Source organism: Oncorhynchus mykiss, chromosome 3, assembly GCF_057628025.1.
Source record: "Oncorhynchus mykiss isolate SJ-2025 chromosome 3, ASM5762802v1, whole genome shotgun sequence".
NCBI lineage: Eukaryota > Metazoa > Chordata > Actinopteri > Salmoniformes > Salmonidae > Oncorhynchus > Oncorhynchus mykiss.
In genome coordinates, this window is record NC_143024.1 from 43,608,539 (window position 1) to 43,622,558 (window position 14,020).

The 14,020-nt window shown below is 45.4% G+C and overlaps 1 protein-coding gene across 2 annotated transcripts in view; it reads left to right on the forward strand.

The window, feature by feature from the left end:
- Positions 1–3,824: 3,824 nt before the first annotated feature.
- The window catches only part of LOC110518416 (nuclear factor of activated T-cells, cytoplasmic 1), a 75,659-nt gene continuing 65,463 nt past the window's right edge, over positions 3,825–14,020 (forward strand). The window contains exons 1-3 of one of the 2 annotated variants that reach the window (XM_021596024.3): positions 3,825–4,463; positions 8,136–9,252; positions 12,711–12,867. In XM_021596024.3, coding sequence (XP_021451699.3) covers positions 4,331–4,463; positions 8,136–9,252; positions 12,711–12,867 — 1,407 coding nt within the window. In that variant the 5' untranslated portion in view covers positions 3,825–4,330. Of the gene's footprint in view, positions 4,464–6,086; positions 6,498–8,135; positions 9,253–12,710; positions 12,868–14,020 lie in introns of those variants that run through there. The other variant, XM_021596031.3, reaches the window with a different exon arrangement.

The following is a 14,020-nucleotide window of genomic DNA, read 5'->3' on the forward strand; positions in this document are numbered from 1 at the left end:
AGTAAATAACATCAAATTGATCAGAAATACAGTGTAGACATTGTTCATTTTGTAAATTAATATTGTAGCTGGAAATTGCAGATTTTTTTATGGAATATCTACATAGGCGTACAGAGGCCGATTATCAGCAACCATCACTCCTGTGTTCCTGTCATGCCCTGGTCTTTATATTTTGTATTTTCTTTATTATTTTGGTCAGGCCAGGGTGTGACATGGGTTTATTTATGTGGTGTGTTTTGTCTTGGGGTTTTTCGTAGGTATTGGGATTGTGGTTTAGTGGGGTTCTCTAGCAAAGTCTATGGCTGTCTGGAGTGGTTCTCAATCAGAGGCAGGTGTTTATCGTTGTCTCTGATTGGGAACCATATTTAGGCAGCCATATTCTTTGAGTGTTTCGGGGGTGATTGTTCTGGTCTCTGTGTTTGTTGTCACCAAATAGGCTGTATAGGTTTTCATGGTACGTTTGTATTGTTCGTTTTTTCATCATCATCATCATTAAACATGTATCAAGAATACCACGCTGCATTTTGGTCCGACTCTCCTTCACCCGAAGAAAACCGTAACAGAATCACCCACCACAACAGGACCAAGCAGCGTGGTGACAGGCAGCGGCAGCAGGAAATACAAAGTCTGGAGTACACGACTTGGGAGGAAATAGACAGGTGGGCGGTCGACCCAGGGAGAGTGCCGGAGCCCGCCTGGGATTCGCTGGAGCAGTGCGAAGAGGGGTATAGGAGAATGGAGTTGGAGAGACAAGCACGGCGGCGCGGACGGAGGCCCGAGAGTCAGCCCCAAAAATGTATTGGGGGGGGGGGGGGGGCTCAGGGAGAGTGTGGCAGAGTCAGGAGTCAGACCTGAGCCAACTCCCCCTGTTTATCGTGAGGAGCCAAGGAGGAGACCAGAACCAGAGCTGGTGTTGGAGGTGAGCGAAGCAGAGACTGTGAAGGAGTTAATGGGGAAATTGGAGGAGAGAGTTATGAGGGAGTTGCTGTGTTGGTGCTTTAGGTATGGAATTCGCCCGACGGAGCGTGTAGGGGATTTGATGGCACCTGGGTCAGCGCTCCATACTCGTCCTGAGGTGCGTGTTTGTCGGCTGGTGAAGATTGTGCCAGCCTCACGCACTAGGCCTCCTGTGCACCTCCCTAGCCTTGCACGTCCTGTGACAGCCCTGCTCTCAAGTTCTCCAGTACGCCTTCACGGTCCGGTCCATCCTGTGCCACCTCCACACACCAGCCCTCTGGTGGCAGCTCCCTGCACCAGGCTTCCTGTGCGTGTCCTGGCCCAGTACCACCAGTGCCAGCACCACGCATCAGGCCTCCAGTGCGCCTTGCCTGTCCAGCGCTGCCAGAGCCTTCCTCCTCTCCAGCGCTGCCGGAGTCTACCGCCTGTTTAGCGCTGCTAGAGCCTTCCTCCTCTACAGCGCTGCCGGAGTCTCCTGCTTGTTCAGCGCAGCCAGAGCTGCCAGTCTGCATGGATCAGCCAGAGCTGCCAGTCTGCATGGAGCAGCCAGAGCAGCCAGTCTGCATGGAGCAGCCAGAGCAGCCAGTCTGCATGGAGCAGCCAGAGCTGCCAGTCTGCATGGAGCAGCCAGAGCTGCCAGTCTGCATGGAGCAGCCAGAGCCGCCAGTCAGACAGAATCTTCCAGATCCGCCATTCAGCCAGGATCCGCCAGTCAGCCAGAATCTTCCAGATCCGCCATTTAGCCAGGATCCGATTTTGGGGGTGATTGTTCTGGTCTCTGTGTTTGTTGTCACCAGATAGGCTGTATAGGTTTTCACGTTACGTTTGTTGTTTTTGTATTGTTCGTTTTCTTATCATCATTAAACATGTATCAAGAATACCACGCTGCATTTTGGTCCGACTCTCCTTCACCCGAAGAAAACCATAACAGTTCCAATGGCACGTTGTGTTAGCTAATCCAAGTTTATCATCTTAAAAGGCTAATTGATCATTACAAAACCCTTTTTCAATTATGTTAGCACAGCTGAAAACTGGTGTGCTAATTAAAGAAGCAATACACCTGGCATTCTTTAGACTAGTTGAGTATCTGGAGCATCAGCATTTGTAGGTTCGATTACAGGCTCAAAATGTCTAGAAACAAAGAACTTTCTTCTGAAACTTGTCAGTCTACTCTTGCTCTGAGAAATTAAGGCTATTCCATGCAAGAAATTGCCAAGACACTGAAGATCTCGTACAACGCTGTGCACTACTCCCTTCACAGGAACAGCGCAAACTCTCTCTAACCAGAATAGAAAGAGGAGTGGGAGGCCCCGGTGCACAACTGAGCAAGAAGACAAGTTGTGAGGTCAGTTGGATGTACTGCCAAATTCTCTAAAACGATGTTGGAGGTGGCATATGGTAGAGAAATGAACATTCAATTCTCTGGCAACAGCTCTGGTGGACATTCCTGCACTCAGCATGCCAATTGCAAGCTCCCTCAACTTGAGACATCTGTGGCGTTGTGTTGTGTTACAAAACTGCACATTTTAGGGTGGCCTTTTATGGTCCTCAGCACAAGGTGCACCTGCATAATGCTCATGTGGTTTAATCAGCTTGATATGCCACACCTGTCAGGTGAATGGATTATCTTGACAAAGGAGAAATGCTCACTAACAGGGATGTAAACAAATTAGTGCACAACATTTTCGAGAAATAAGCTTTTTGTGCTTATGGAAAAACATCTAACATGGGACCAACACTTTACAATTTGCATTTATATTCAGTACAATTTCAAGACCTCTGTAATGTATATGGTAGGTTAGGCTAGTCTAATTTTGGTATTTGTGGAGTGAGTATATTTGGACTTTTTTACCCAGGTCAATACTATTTGCACTCACCTGGCTTTTGTGTTGTAATACAATTCTAATGAGGTCATACACTAGTAACTGTGGCTATGGATGTTCAAGTTATTTATGAACTAGGCCAGGGGTCTTCAACCTTTTCTTGCCCAGGGACCCCGGGGTCCCCATCATTTGTTAGAATTTTTGTGTATTATTAATGTGTTTTTTAAAAACTTTTTACCCCTTTTTCGTGATATCCAATTGGTAGGTACAGTCTTGTCCCATCACTGCAACTCCCGTACGGACTCGGTCAAGAGCCATGCATCCTCCGAAACACAACCCGGCCAAGCCACACTGCTTCTTGACACACTGCCCGCTTAAACCGGCAGCCAGCCACAGGAATGTCAGCTTGCATGCACCCGGCCACCACAATATTTTAAAATAAATAGGTTTAGTTGATTTTTTTATTTTTTTATGTTTTTCATTAATTTGACCTCCCCACATTATAATTGGAAGAGGAAGTGTAAACTAACATAGCCAATTAGCTAGAAAGGTCACTCCAAACACATTTTATCTCAGAGCAGCTGTTTAGCTGGTTAAAAGAAGGTTAGTGTGATGGCAAAAATGTATGTCCAAGTCAAGAAAGCGTACCAGCAGCCAGCGACCAAGGCTATTTCCTCAATATTAGTTGTTGAGAAATAAAAAGTTAGAGGATATTATCCTATTTTCTACTGTGGGTATGTAATAAAAACGTCGTTATTCTGTTCTTGCTAACGATATTCAAAACAACATTGAAATATATCAAAAATATTTGTTCCACTTTCTTTAGTTTTTATATACATTTTTGCGGACCCCTTGCAATGCATCAGCGAACCTCCAAGGGGCCTCGGACCTCGGGTAGAATACTCCTGAACTAGGTTATCCGCATTCAAAACTGCCCAAACTGACCTGAAAGGTGAGCAATGAAAGCCCCAAAATAAATAGTCCAAAACACCTCCCACGTCTACAACAAATGGAATCCCTTGGCGGACTCGATCAAGCATCGTCAGTCTTCCAGAAAGGAGCTAGTAGGCAGCGGTGACGTTATTCCTAGAGGGGCGGCGCGCTGAACAGGAGGTGTTTTCCTGCTTTAAAAGGGATGGAGCCAGCCCCTTCTGACAAGCCCTGTGTCACAGCCACCGGGAGTCTCTGGACATCTTAATTAGGCTAAAGCACAACGGAACGACAGCAACACTCATCTAACCATCAGACCAACCCCGAGTGTGTGAGAAAGTGCTGTGAAGATAAGCCCATCGCAATACCTTGCTCTCTTTTCCATTTCAGTTTCTATTGGAGTGCTGTCACATGGATGAAAGTGTTTGAATGAATCTCAAAATCAGCATTCGAGTTTACTTTCTTTATTGACAAATGATGCGTTTCTTTTTGTTTTGACTAATGCACACTTCTACAGTCTAAAATAGTTCGTTTTTTTCCGCGCTTCTCATATGGTACTTACTGCCTGTGATATTATTGCCAACCGTCACAACCACAAAAGTAGACCAATCGCTAGTTGAATGCAGGATACCAGCTGTTTGAGACTCAGCTCCAAATTCAACTTTGGTCCAGTCCTCCCAGCGGCTTTGGGAAAGGAAAGAGGATTGCACTTTCTCACCTCTCTCGCTACCGAGATGAAGTCTGCAGAAGAAGGTAACCGGCTTTACTGTGTAGCCTATATTGTCCGTTCATTTGACGTGGCAATGTTCAAAAGTTATTTTCTGACTGCAGTGCTTGCTTGTGTCATGTTGACTTTAACGATTCTCAAATCGTCCGTCGCTATAAATGAAATCATGCCTATTATTATCAAGTTATACACCACAATAGTTGCAACGGTTTGGGAAGGATTCTTCAGCTACCAATAGGTGTCGGTGTTTTCAATACAGAAGTCTCCTAGCCGCGCAATACCTGACACGGTGAGCGGCATCCATATGATAACCAGAGCCCGAAGTGAGCGAGTGACACTTTTATAGCAACGTGTAGGCGGCATTTGAGTGCAAGGAACGCTGTACTTAGTAGGATACAGTCATTTGTATTTTTTTTTCTCCTCCAGGTTTCACAATGCCCTTACTGTCAATAATCAGTCATTCACAGCCCACATGTTGATGCATTTATTTGACCATGTTGATTGCAACTATTTATGTATGTTTTCATGGTTGTGCTTTTCAACCTTGAGGAGTCTACATCATGCGTGCACACATACCTGGACCATCCAACTCACTGACCATGCTCTATTTGCCTTGCCACTTAATTCATGAAGTAACCTAGGTTACAGAAGTATTCCAGTGCTGATGTCATGGACTTTTTTGTGGTTTGGGGATTTAATTTGCCTTTGAGGTTTTGAGACGTGGACAGGTGGGGGGGGCTGTTATTATTCATTTCAGTCCCTCGTCAGACTCATAATGAATAGCAGACACATGTGCGTCTGTGTGTGTGTGTGTGTGTGTGTCTGTCTGTCTGTGTTCGCGAGCACGCTTTGTGTGTGTGTGTTTCTGTGTGTAGCTTGCTTGGCTGGGGTATAAGCAGAACCACTCTTCTTCACCAGTCTGCTGACAACTGCAGTGTTGCAGACACACAGTCAGACCTCTTTCTCTGTGACCCAGTATAGTGGCCTGTACCATCATGCCCACACGCACGCAACCCCTGTCTCTGCGGTGACTTAGCCACTCAAAAAAAAGGTGCCCGTGATAACTGACTGCAATCCACTAAAGCCCCTGATTTTCTGAGCCTACAGATGACCTTCTGTGACCACCTAGCTCTTCCTGATGTTCACTCTGTCTGGGCCAAGCAGAGCCACACCATCTGTGTGAGACATGCAGATTGACTTGGTTCCATGTTCTGGGGGAAAAAATGATTTATGGATGGTAATAACAAAATCAGAGTTAAAACATTTTGGAATATGGTGACGAGAGAGAATCGCATCCCATGTTCGTCACTTTAAACTGCAAACGTGTATGCACTATCCATATTTAATATCACCATGACTTTGCAGATGTGATTACTCACTGTCATAAATTATTCCTGAAAGCGAGTCACCGAAACAGAGCGTCAGTCAGATTGTTTTTCTTGGATTTGAGATATCGTTATTCCATAGGGCTCTCACCCCCAATTTGCTATCTGTCACTGTTAGTTCAGCATTCAGCAGATGCAACCCAGAAATGCAAAGCTCAAGCTCTGCAGAGATAACACAATTGAGTGAAAGTCCCGACGTGTGTGGGTGGATGTAGCTCATGTGTTAGAAACAGAGAGTGTGCTGAAGCATAGTGTGCGCCACACACACGCACATGCGCACACACACACACACACACACACACACACACACACACACACACACACACACACACACGGAAGAGGGAAAATCAAATTGCTGTCAGCCTGTAGTCAGTTGGTGTGTATCACCCCTCCTCTAAGTCACATTAGGTGGAGTGAGAAAGAGATTTGCATCCTCAGCACTACTGAAGTGTCTGTCAGGAACGAGCACCAGAACAGAACAGCATCTCTAAAGAGGAAAGGAGAAGACAAAACAGACAGAGACAGACAATCGTTAGAGCTGATGTGTTGGAGGCTGTTCTCATCACCCTTAAGCTGAGGCAAAGATGAGCTCCCTTCGTGAAGAACCAGAGTTTGACTTCAACTTTTTGTTTGAGTACAGCCAAGGGGGAGAGTGTGGCCACAGGCCTGACAGAGGTGGGTGGTGACGGATCTCTGGATGGGGGGGTTGGTGTGTCTTCCTGAACTTGTGGTTGCTCAAACTGTTTGGGGGATTTATTTTGCACTGTTTGTATGTTTTTACATTATGCAGTTGAGCCTGGTGTGATTATTTTCATCTTATTTACGTGCTTTGTTCATGTTTTTGGTGTGTAATTAACAATAAGGATAGGACATTACACGTTTTGTATTTTGCTTAGCAGAATCATTTACATAGTGGCATTTAGGCTTGTCATTTATTATGATTTCAGATATGAGAAAATCGAATAATGTAGTTGTGTTTGCTTCCCTTTTAATTGCATGCTTTGTTATTGCCCTTCCTTTGCTTTCTCCGCCCTAATGTGCTCTAATGTTAGTTTGTGCGCATATAACCTTTCGTACTACTGTTAATTGCTTCATTGAGCAAAACAAAAACAAAAAGAACTTTATGACCTGCTAGATACAATTAGAATTTGACCTGCCACTGTTTCTGGAAATAGTCTGTCATGAACTAATTTTAGACAGTCTACCCACGTATTCTGTGGTGCATGACAGGTTCATCATTTCATGTGATGTGCTGTTTGCATAGAGCTGCGGTTAACGAATATAGCACACAAGCTGGAAGGGGATTGCCCTACTTGAGTACACTGCACAACATGTGGTTGGTTTTCATCTGAGATAGTAAAATGGCCCTTATCAGACATAAAGCATTACATTGTAACAATTGTGTACCTTTTTCAAGGTAAATGTTAGGGGCTTAAAGATCTTTCTTATGTAAAATCGTAACAGAAGGGGAGGTTTGCTCACTAAGTGCTGCTGCTGTTGCCCTGTTTCTGTGTTTGTGTGTGTGTGTATGGCAGATAATGTGTGTATGTACTGTATGTATTTGTGTTTACGTGTGCAGTATGCATGTCTGTGTGAATGTGTGTCCAACCATTTGTGCCTGAGCGTGTATTCTGTATGTGTGCGATGCCTCAGCAGCTGTAAACCCTCCGACTTAATCACAAGCTCAGAGCAAAGCAGAGTGCTGTTAGCGTTCAACATGGGCGAGCCCTAATTCACTCAGTGAGTAAAGCGATCAATCAAATAAGGTATCCGTCACTGCTTTGCTGGAGGAGGTCCTGTAGTCTAGAGAGCACACTGTGGATCTCTGCACAGCTCCAGATGGACTGTTAACAATCTGCTGATATCTCACACATTTCATTGGACGTTGATCAGCTCAATAGACATAGGGTTTAAAGGATCATTTGGGATTTTTGGCAATGCAGCCCATTATCTACTCCCCCAAAGTCAGATGAACTCGTGGATACCATTTGTGTGTCTCTGTGTCCAGTATGAAAGAAGTTAGAGGTAGTTTTGAGAGCTAATGCTAACTGGCATTAGCACAATGACTGGAAGTCTATGGGTATATGCTAGCCTGCTATGTTTTAGGACCTGTAATATAGCTTTTATAAAGGCTTTATGAATACATAGGTGACCTAATGTAAATTGTTACCAAAACTCCATGAGAAATACTGTTGATGTCTTGGATTTAGAAGTGAGAAAAAGTGCATTTTACAAAGCATCAACTTTGTAAAAAAAAAAATGTTTATATGGTGGCCAATATTTACAATGCCCTCCTGTGTTTGTATTTTCCAGATGCATATAGCTACACTCCAAATGTCAGCCTGTCCCTGCCACTGGGCATGGGAAACCCCTGTCTGGCCACCCAGTACCACACGATGCAGTCCAGCCCCATTATCTCTGTGTCCTCCTGCCACCAGACAGGCTACGGTCTCCACGATCACAACAACCACAACCCAGCCCAGGGCTACTACATGTCCCACGGCCTGAGGCCTAACGGGGCCCCGGCCCTGGAGAGTCCTCGCATCGAGATCACAGCCTACCACCAGTACCCTGAGGAGGAGGTGGAGGAGAGCAGCACCATGGACCACATCGTCCACCACAAGCGGGGGGTCAACTCCATTGTGACCCTGACGCTGCCAAATGCCGATGGCTACCGCGACCCCAGTTGCCTCAGCCCGGCCAGCAGCGTGTCATCACGTAGCTGCAATTCGGATGCGTCGTCCTACGAGTCCGGCTTTTACAACTATGACAACTCACCCCAGAACTCGCCATGGCAGTCTCCTTGCGTCTCTCCGAAAGGCTCGTCCTCTCTCCTCTCCTGCCCACACGCTCCTCTCGGCCCCCCATCGACCTCCCCCCGCCACTCACCTTCCACCTCCCCCCAGATCGGGGCCCAAGCCGAGGAGGGCTGGGCGGGGCAAGGGCCCTGTGGAAGCTCCAGGCCCAACTCTCCGGCTTGCAGTGGAGGAGGTGGCGGCGTTGGCGTGGGGAAGAGGAAATACAGCTTCAACAGCACCACCTACAGACAGCCAACCTACTCGCCCAACCAGTCGTCCACACCTTCCCCGCGCGGCTCGCCCAGGGTCAGCGTCACAGACGACAGCTGGCTGGCCAACACCAACCAGTACACCAACTCTGCCATCGTGGCGGCCATCAACGCCCTCACCACCGACGGAGTGGTCGACATGGGCGAGGGAATCCCCGTCAAGGCCCGCAAAACCAACCTAGACCACAGCCCCACGATGAGCCTGAAGACGGAGCCGGGAGGAGAGGAGATGGGCCCTGGGAGCGAGCTCCTCCAGGAGGACTACATCTCCCGCCTGCCTTTCAAGAAGGAGAACTACTGTGGGGGCTTCCTAGACGTGCCCCAGCAACCCTACTCCTGGTCCAAGCCAAAGCCCTACCTCAGGTAGGTGGAAATGAAATACTGCTGGACTGGGAAGTCTTGGGTCAATTAATTGTACTGTATAATCATTTATTATCAGCAGTTTAAAACAAACAAATGTTGACGTTGGCAGGGAATTCACTTAGAACATAAGGCAGCATAGTTAAGTGTTATTAGGCCTTGAAAAAGACAATGAAGCTCATGGAGGTGTTGACTTATTTCAAAAGATTTATGGACTAACATCCAACGCAAGGTCTACTCCTTTATTTTCCCACACGGAAAACAGTTCCTCCACTTGCACCGCTATTTTGCCATCCCAGGTCTTGTCTTTTTCCAAAATTACACTTGTTTATATATGGCAAGTGCCAAATAGTTTTTGTCTTCAAAGACCGCGGCGAAAGGCAGTAGTCGCTGTACCGCTTCCAAGAGGGCTTCCCTTTGAAGATACAAAACATTTCATAAATCATATTTCGCAGGGAGGAGTAGTGTAGCACATGTGCCCTGTTACCATGGAAACCCCCACACAAACAATACACACAGATAGACATAAACACACAGACTCCCTTCTTAACAAGGCAACCTTTTCAGTTCACGGCGACCCTTTCTCAGTTTTCTCTTTCCTGCCTTGGCACACTTTCCTGTTGGAAATCAAATGTTTGATTAAGATAATGCAGAGACAGGAAGTGATGGTGACAAGCCTGCTCAAGGAAACAGTTGGTGGGGTAATCACACAACCGGCTTCCCCGTGCTAGACATGTGCCTCCCCTCCTCTTTGGCCACTAAACATGATGTAATGTTCAGCCAGCCCAGATAAAGCCTGAGAGGGGGGAAATCAGTTAGTTTTGGGTCAACAAACACACTGAAAGTTCCAAGAGGATGCCAGAGATTGCTTTTCATGGCCAGCCTTTGTCAGGGGTTTTGTGGTTCACAGGCATCCGGCGCAGTGAAATATTGTCTCGCAAATGTTTGTTTTGGTTCAATATCTCTGCAGTCTTCACATGGGAAGATAGGCTAATTCCCTCGCGACATCTGAACAATGATATTATGAGTGGCCAGGTGTGACACTTTCTGAGATACCAATGGTCTTTCGGGTGTGTCAGACAGTTGTCTGGTTACTTGGTTAGTTGTTTATTTAAAAATAAAGGTCTATGTGGGATTCAATGATTTTTGATGAACTCTGAAGTTTACATACACTTAGGTTGGAGTATTTAAAACTAGTTTTTTCAACCACTCCACAAATTTCTTGTTAATAACAAACAATACTTTTGGCAAGTCGGTTAGGACATCTTTCCAGTGGGTCAGAAGTTTACATACATTAAGTTGACTGTGCCTTTAAACAGCTTGGAAAATTCCAGAAAATGATGTCATGACTTTAGATGCTTCTGATAGGCAAATGTTCATCATTTGAGTCAATTGGAGGTGTACCTGTGGATGTATTTCAAGGCCTACCTTCAAACTCAGTGCCTCATTGCTTGACATCATGGGAAAATCTGAAGAAATCAGCCAAGACCTCAGATAAAAAAAATTGTAGACCTCCACAAGACTGGTTCATCCTTGGGAGCAATTGCCAAATGCGTGAAGGTACCACGTTAATTTGTAAAAACAATAGTACGCAAGTATAAACACCATAGGACCACGCAGCCGTCATAACGCTCAGGAAGGAGACTCGTTCTGTCTCCTAGAGATGAATGTACTTTGGTGCGAAAAGTGCAAATCAATCCCAGAACAACAGCAAAGAACTTTGTGAAGATGCTGGAGGAACCAGGTACAAAAGTATCTATATCCACAGTAAAACAAGTCCTATATCGACATAACCTGAAATTCCGCTCAGCAAGGAAGAAGCCACTGCTCCAAAACCGCCATAAAAAAGCCAGACTACGGTTTGCAACTGCACATGGGGACAAAGATCGTACTTTTTGGAGAAAATGCCCTCTGGTCTGATGAAACAAAACTAGAACTGTTTGGCCATAATGACCAAAGTTATGTTTGGAGGAAAAAGGTTGAGGCTTGCAAGCTGAACAACACCATCTCAACCGTGAAGCACGGGGGTGGCAGTATCATGTTGTGGGGTTGCTTAGCTGCAGGAGTGACTAGTGCACTTCACAAAAAAGATGGCCTCATGAGGAAGGAAAATTATGTGGATATATTAACATCTCAAGACATCAGTCAAGAAGTTAAAGCTTGCTCGCAAATGGGTCTTCCAAATGGACAATGTCCCCAAGCATCCTTCAAAAGTTGTGGCAAAATGGCTTAAGGACAACAAAGTCCAGGTATTGGAGTGGCCATCACAAAGCCCTGACCTCAATCCTATAGAAAATTTGTGGGCAGAACTGAAAAGTGTGTGCGAGTAAGGAGGCTTAGAAACCTGACTCAGTTACACCAGCTCTGTCAGGAGGAAGCTTGTGGAAGGCTACCCGAAACCCAAGTTAAACAATTTAAAGGCAATGCTATCAAATACTAATTGAGTGTATGTAAACTTCTGACACACTGGGAATGTGATGAACAAAATAAAAGCTGAAATAAAGAATTATCTCTGCTATTATTCTGGCATTTCACATTCTTAAAATAAAGTGGTGATCCTAACTGACCTAAGACAAGGAATTTTTACTCTGATTAAATGTCAAGAATTGTGAAAAACGGAGTTTAAATGTATTTGGCTAAGGTGTATGTAAACTTCCGACTTCCACTGTAGCTCTACTTGTATTATTGATTCCACCAATGCACTACGTTAAGCCTATAGGCATGTTGTATAATTGTGCTGGCTATGCCCCCTCCACACACTTAGGAAAAAAATTGTTATCTAAAACCTAAAAGGGGTCTTTGGCTGTCCCCATAGGGGAGCCCTTTATTGGTTCCAGGTAGAACTCTTTCCAGAGAGGGTTCTACATGGAACCCAAAATGGTTCTACCTGGAACCAAAAACGGTTTTACCTGGAACCAAAAAGGGTTCTCCAATGGGGATAGCTGAAGAACCCTTTTGGAACTCTTTTTTCTAAGAGTCCACTTGTCGACACCTGTTACAGCAAGATTTTTTTTAAACACAGCAGACTATCCAGACCACATGCTTCTTTCATTTAGTTTAATTTAGTTTTCATCAAAAGAGCCATTATTGCCCAGGGTTTAGGAACTACATACGTCAGGCTATGACTTCAATTGATTAGATCAGAGCCAATGATGAAATGGAAAGGATCAGGACGTTATTAAACAAAGGAAACAGAGATCTGGATTAAAGTGAAACGGATCCGTCTTTGTGGGTGCGTGTTTGTAGGTCGCCTGGTGGTCCTGTCCGTTTATTGTATCCAACTCCTTTCTGGTTTTGTTCATTGTCGTGCCAAGCATTTACGTCCATGTATTGCATGATGGCTATAGAAGAGTTATGCAGTTGGGACCAAGCTATTCTGTAGATTCTTATTTTTATGATTATATATTATATTATATCTATATGTTCCACAAAGTACCAAGCACGGTCTCTCTTCATCATAGCTCCCTGCCTGCCCTGGATTGGCAGCTGCCGTCTTGCTCTGGCCCGTACAGTCTGCAGATCGAGATGCAGCCCAAGTCCCACCACCGTGCCCACTACGAGACAGAGGGCAGCCGCGGGGCAGTCAAAGCTCCGTCTGGAGGTCATCCGGTTGTACAGGTACCTATCTCAATAACGTGTGTGTGTGTGTGTTCTCTATTATGAATGTCCCTTGAAGCCAGGAGTACTGCAGTAAGAGGTCACTGTGGCTAGCAGTTGCACATATTGACACAATTAGCATGGAGCAGGACCATCACCTCTCAGTATTGTGCTTGGCAAGGCTTCTAGAGCTCACGTCACTCTCACCACAGCGGCCCAACACAGAGCTCCTTTCTCTCTAAGGCCGTCACACTGTTTGGACATGTTGGTTTACTCAAGGTGGGGACCCTGTTAGGCTACTAAGACAGTAGTGTGTGTATGGGGGGAAGGGGGGGGGGGGGGGTTGTGTGTGTGTCATTATATATTCACTGTGTATAAATATAACAGCACATAGCTTATATATAAATGCAAAGCAAATACAAGTATAGCATAGCACATTGCCTCTTAGAAGGGCTGAGCAAACCCTCTTCTCTTCTCTCCGACTTGATGGTTCCTGCTTCTCTCCAAAACACTCAGCATGTATTGTTAGCACTGCAGCCCGTTTTTTTGTTCTTCAAATAGATCTTTTCAGCACAACGTAACCTGCTGAGTTTCACTTCTGACAACAGCTGTCGCGCCCAACAAGGTGTTATAGACATAGCCACTCAAGCTTCAGTTTCTCGCGCAAAATGAAAGTAATTACACCCATTCATTAAAACCCTTTGTGTACAACGACATAAAAAAGTGCACCGTTGACATTTTACTCCCCTGCCATCCCATGTTGCACTGAGAGACTTTGACCAACGTTCAGTGTTATAGCAGGTGAAACTGAACTTGATTTAGTTTGTGACTCAGGCTGTATGTCAGTCTTTAAGGGGGTCTATGGAGGGAATCAGGATTAGGGAATTAGCATCCTGTGTGTGTACGTGTGGGACAATTTTCCCAGGTAGGTGATGGTAATGACGAGGACAGTTACTCTCTCACTTCACAGATACTTGAGTGAAGTGAATTGAGAAGAAACTCCACCTTACAAGCCTGCATAAACCCTGATGAACTCCATTGAGAGCCTCAAGCATCGAGGCCCTTTCTTTTTCTTTTCGAGGCACGTTTTTGATTCCTCAGAGCCTATTTCCTCGCCTCCTTCTCAGCTGTATTGGAGAAGGTCCAAGATCCCTCCCCTCAGATGTTCTACTCC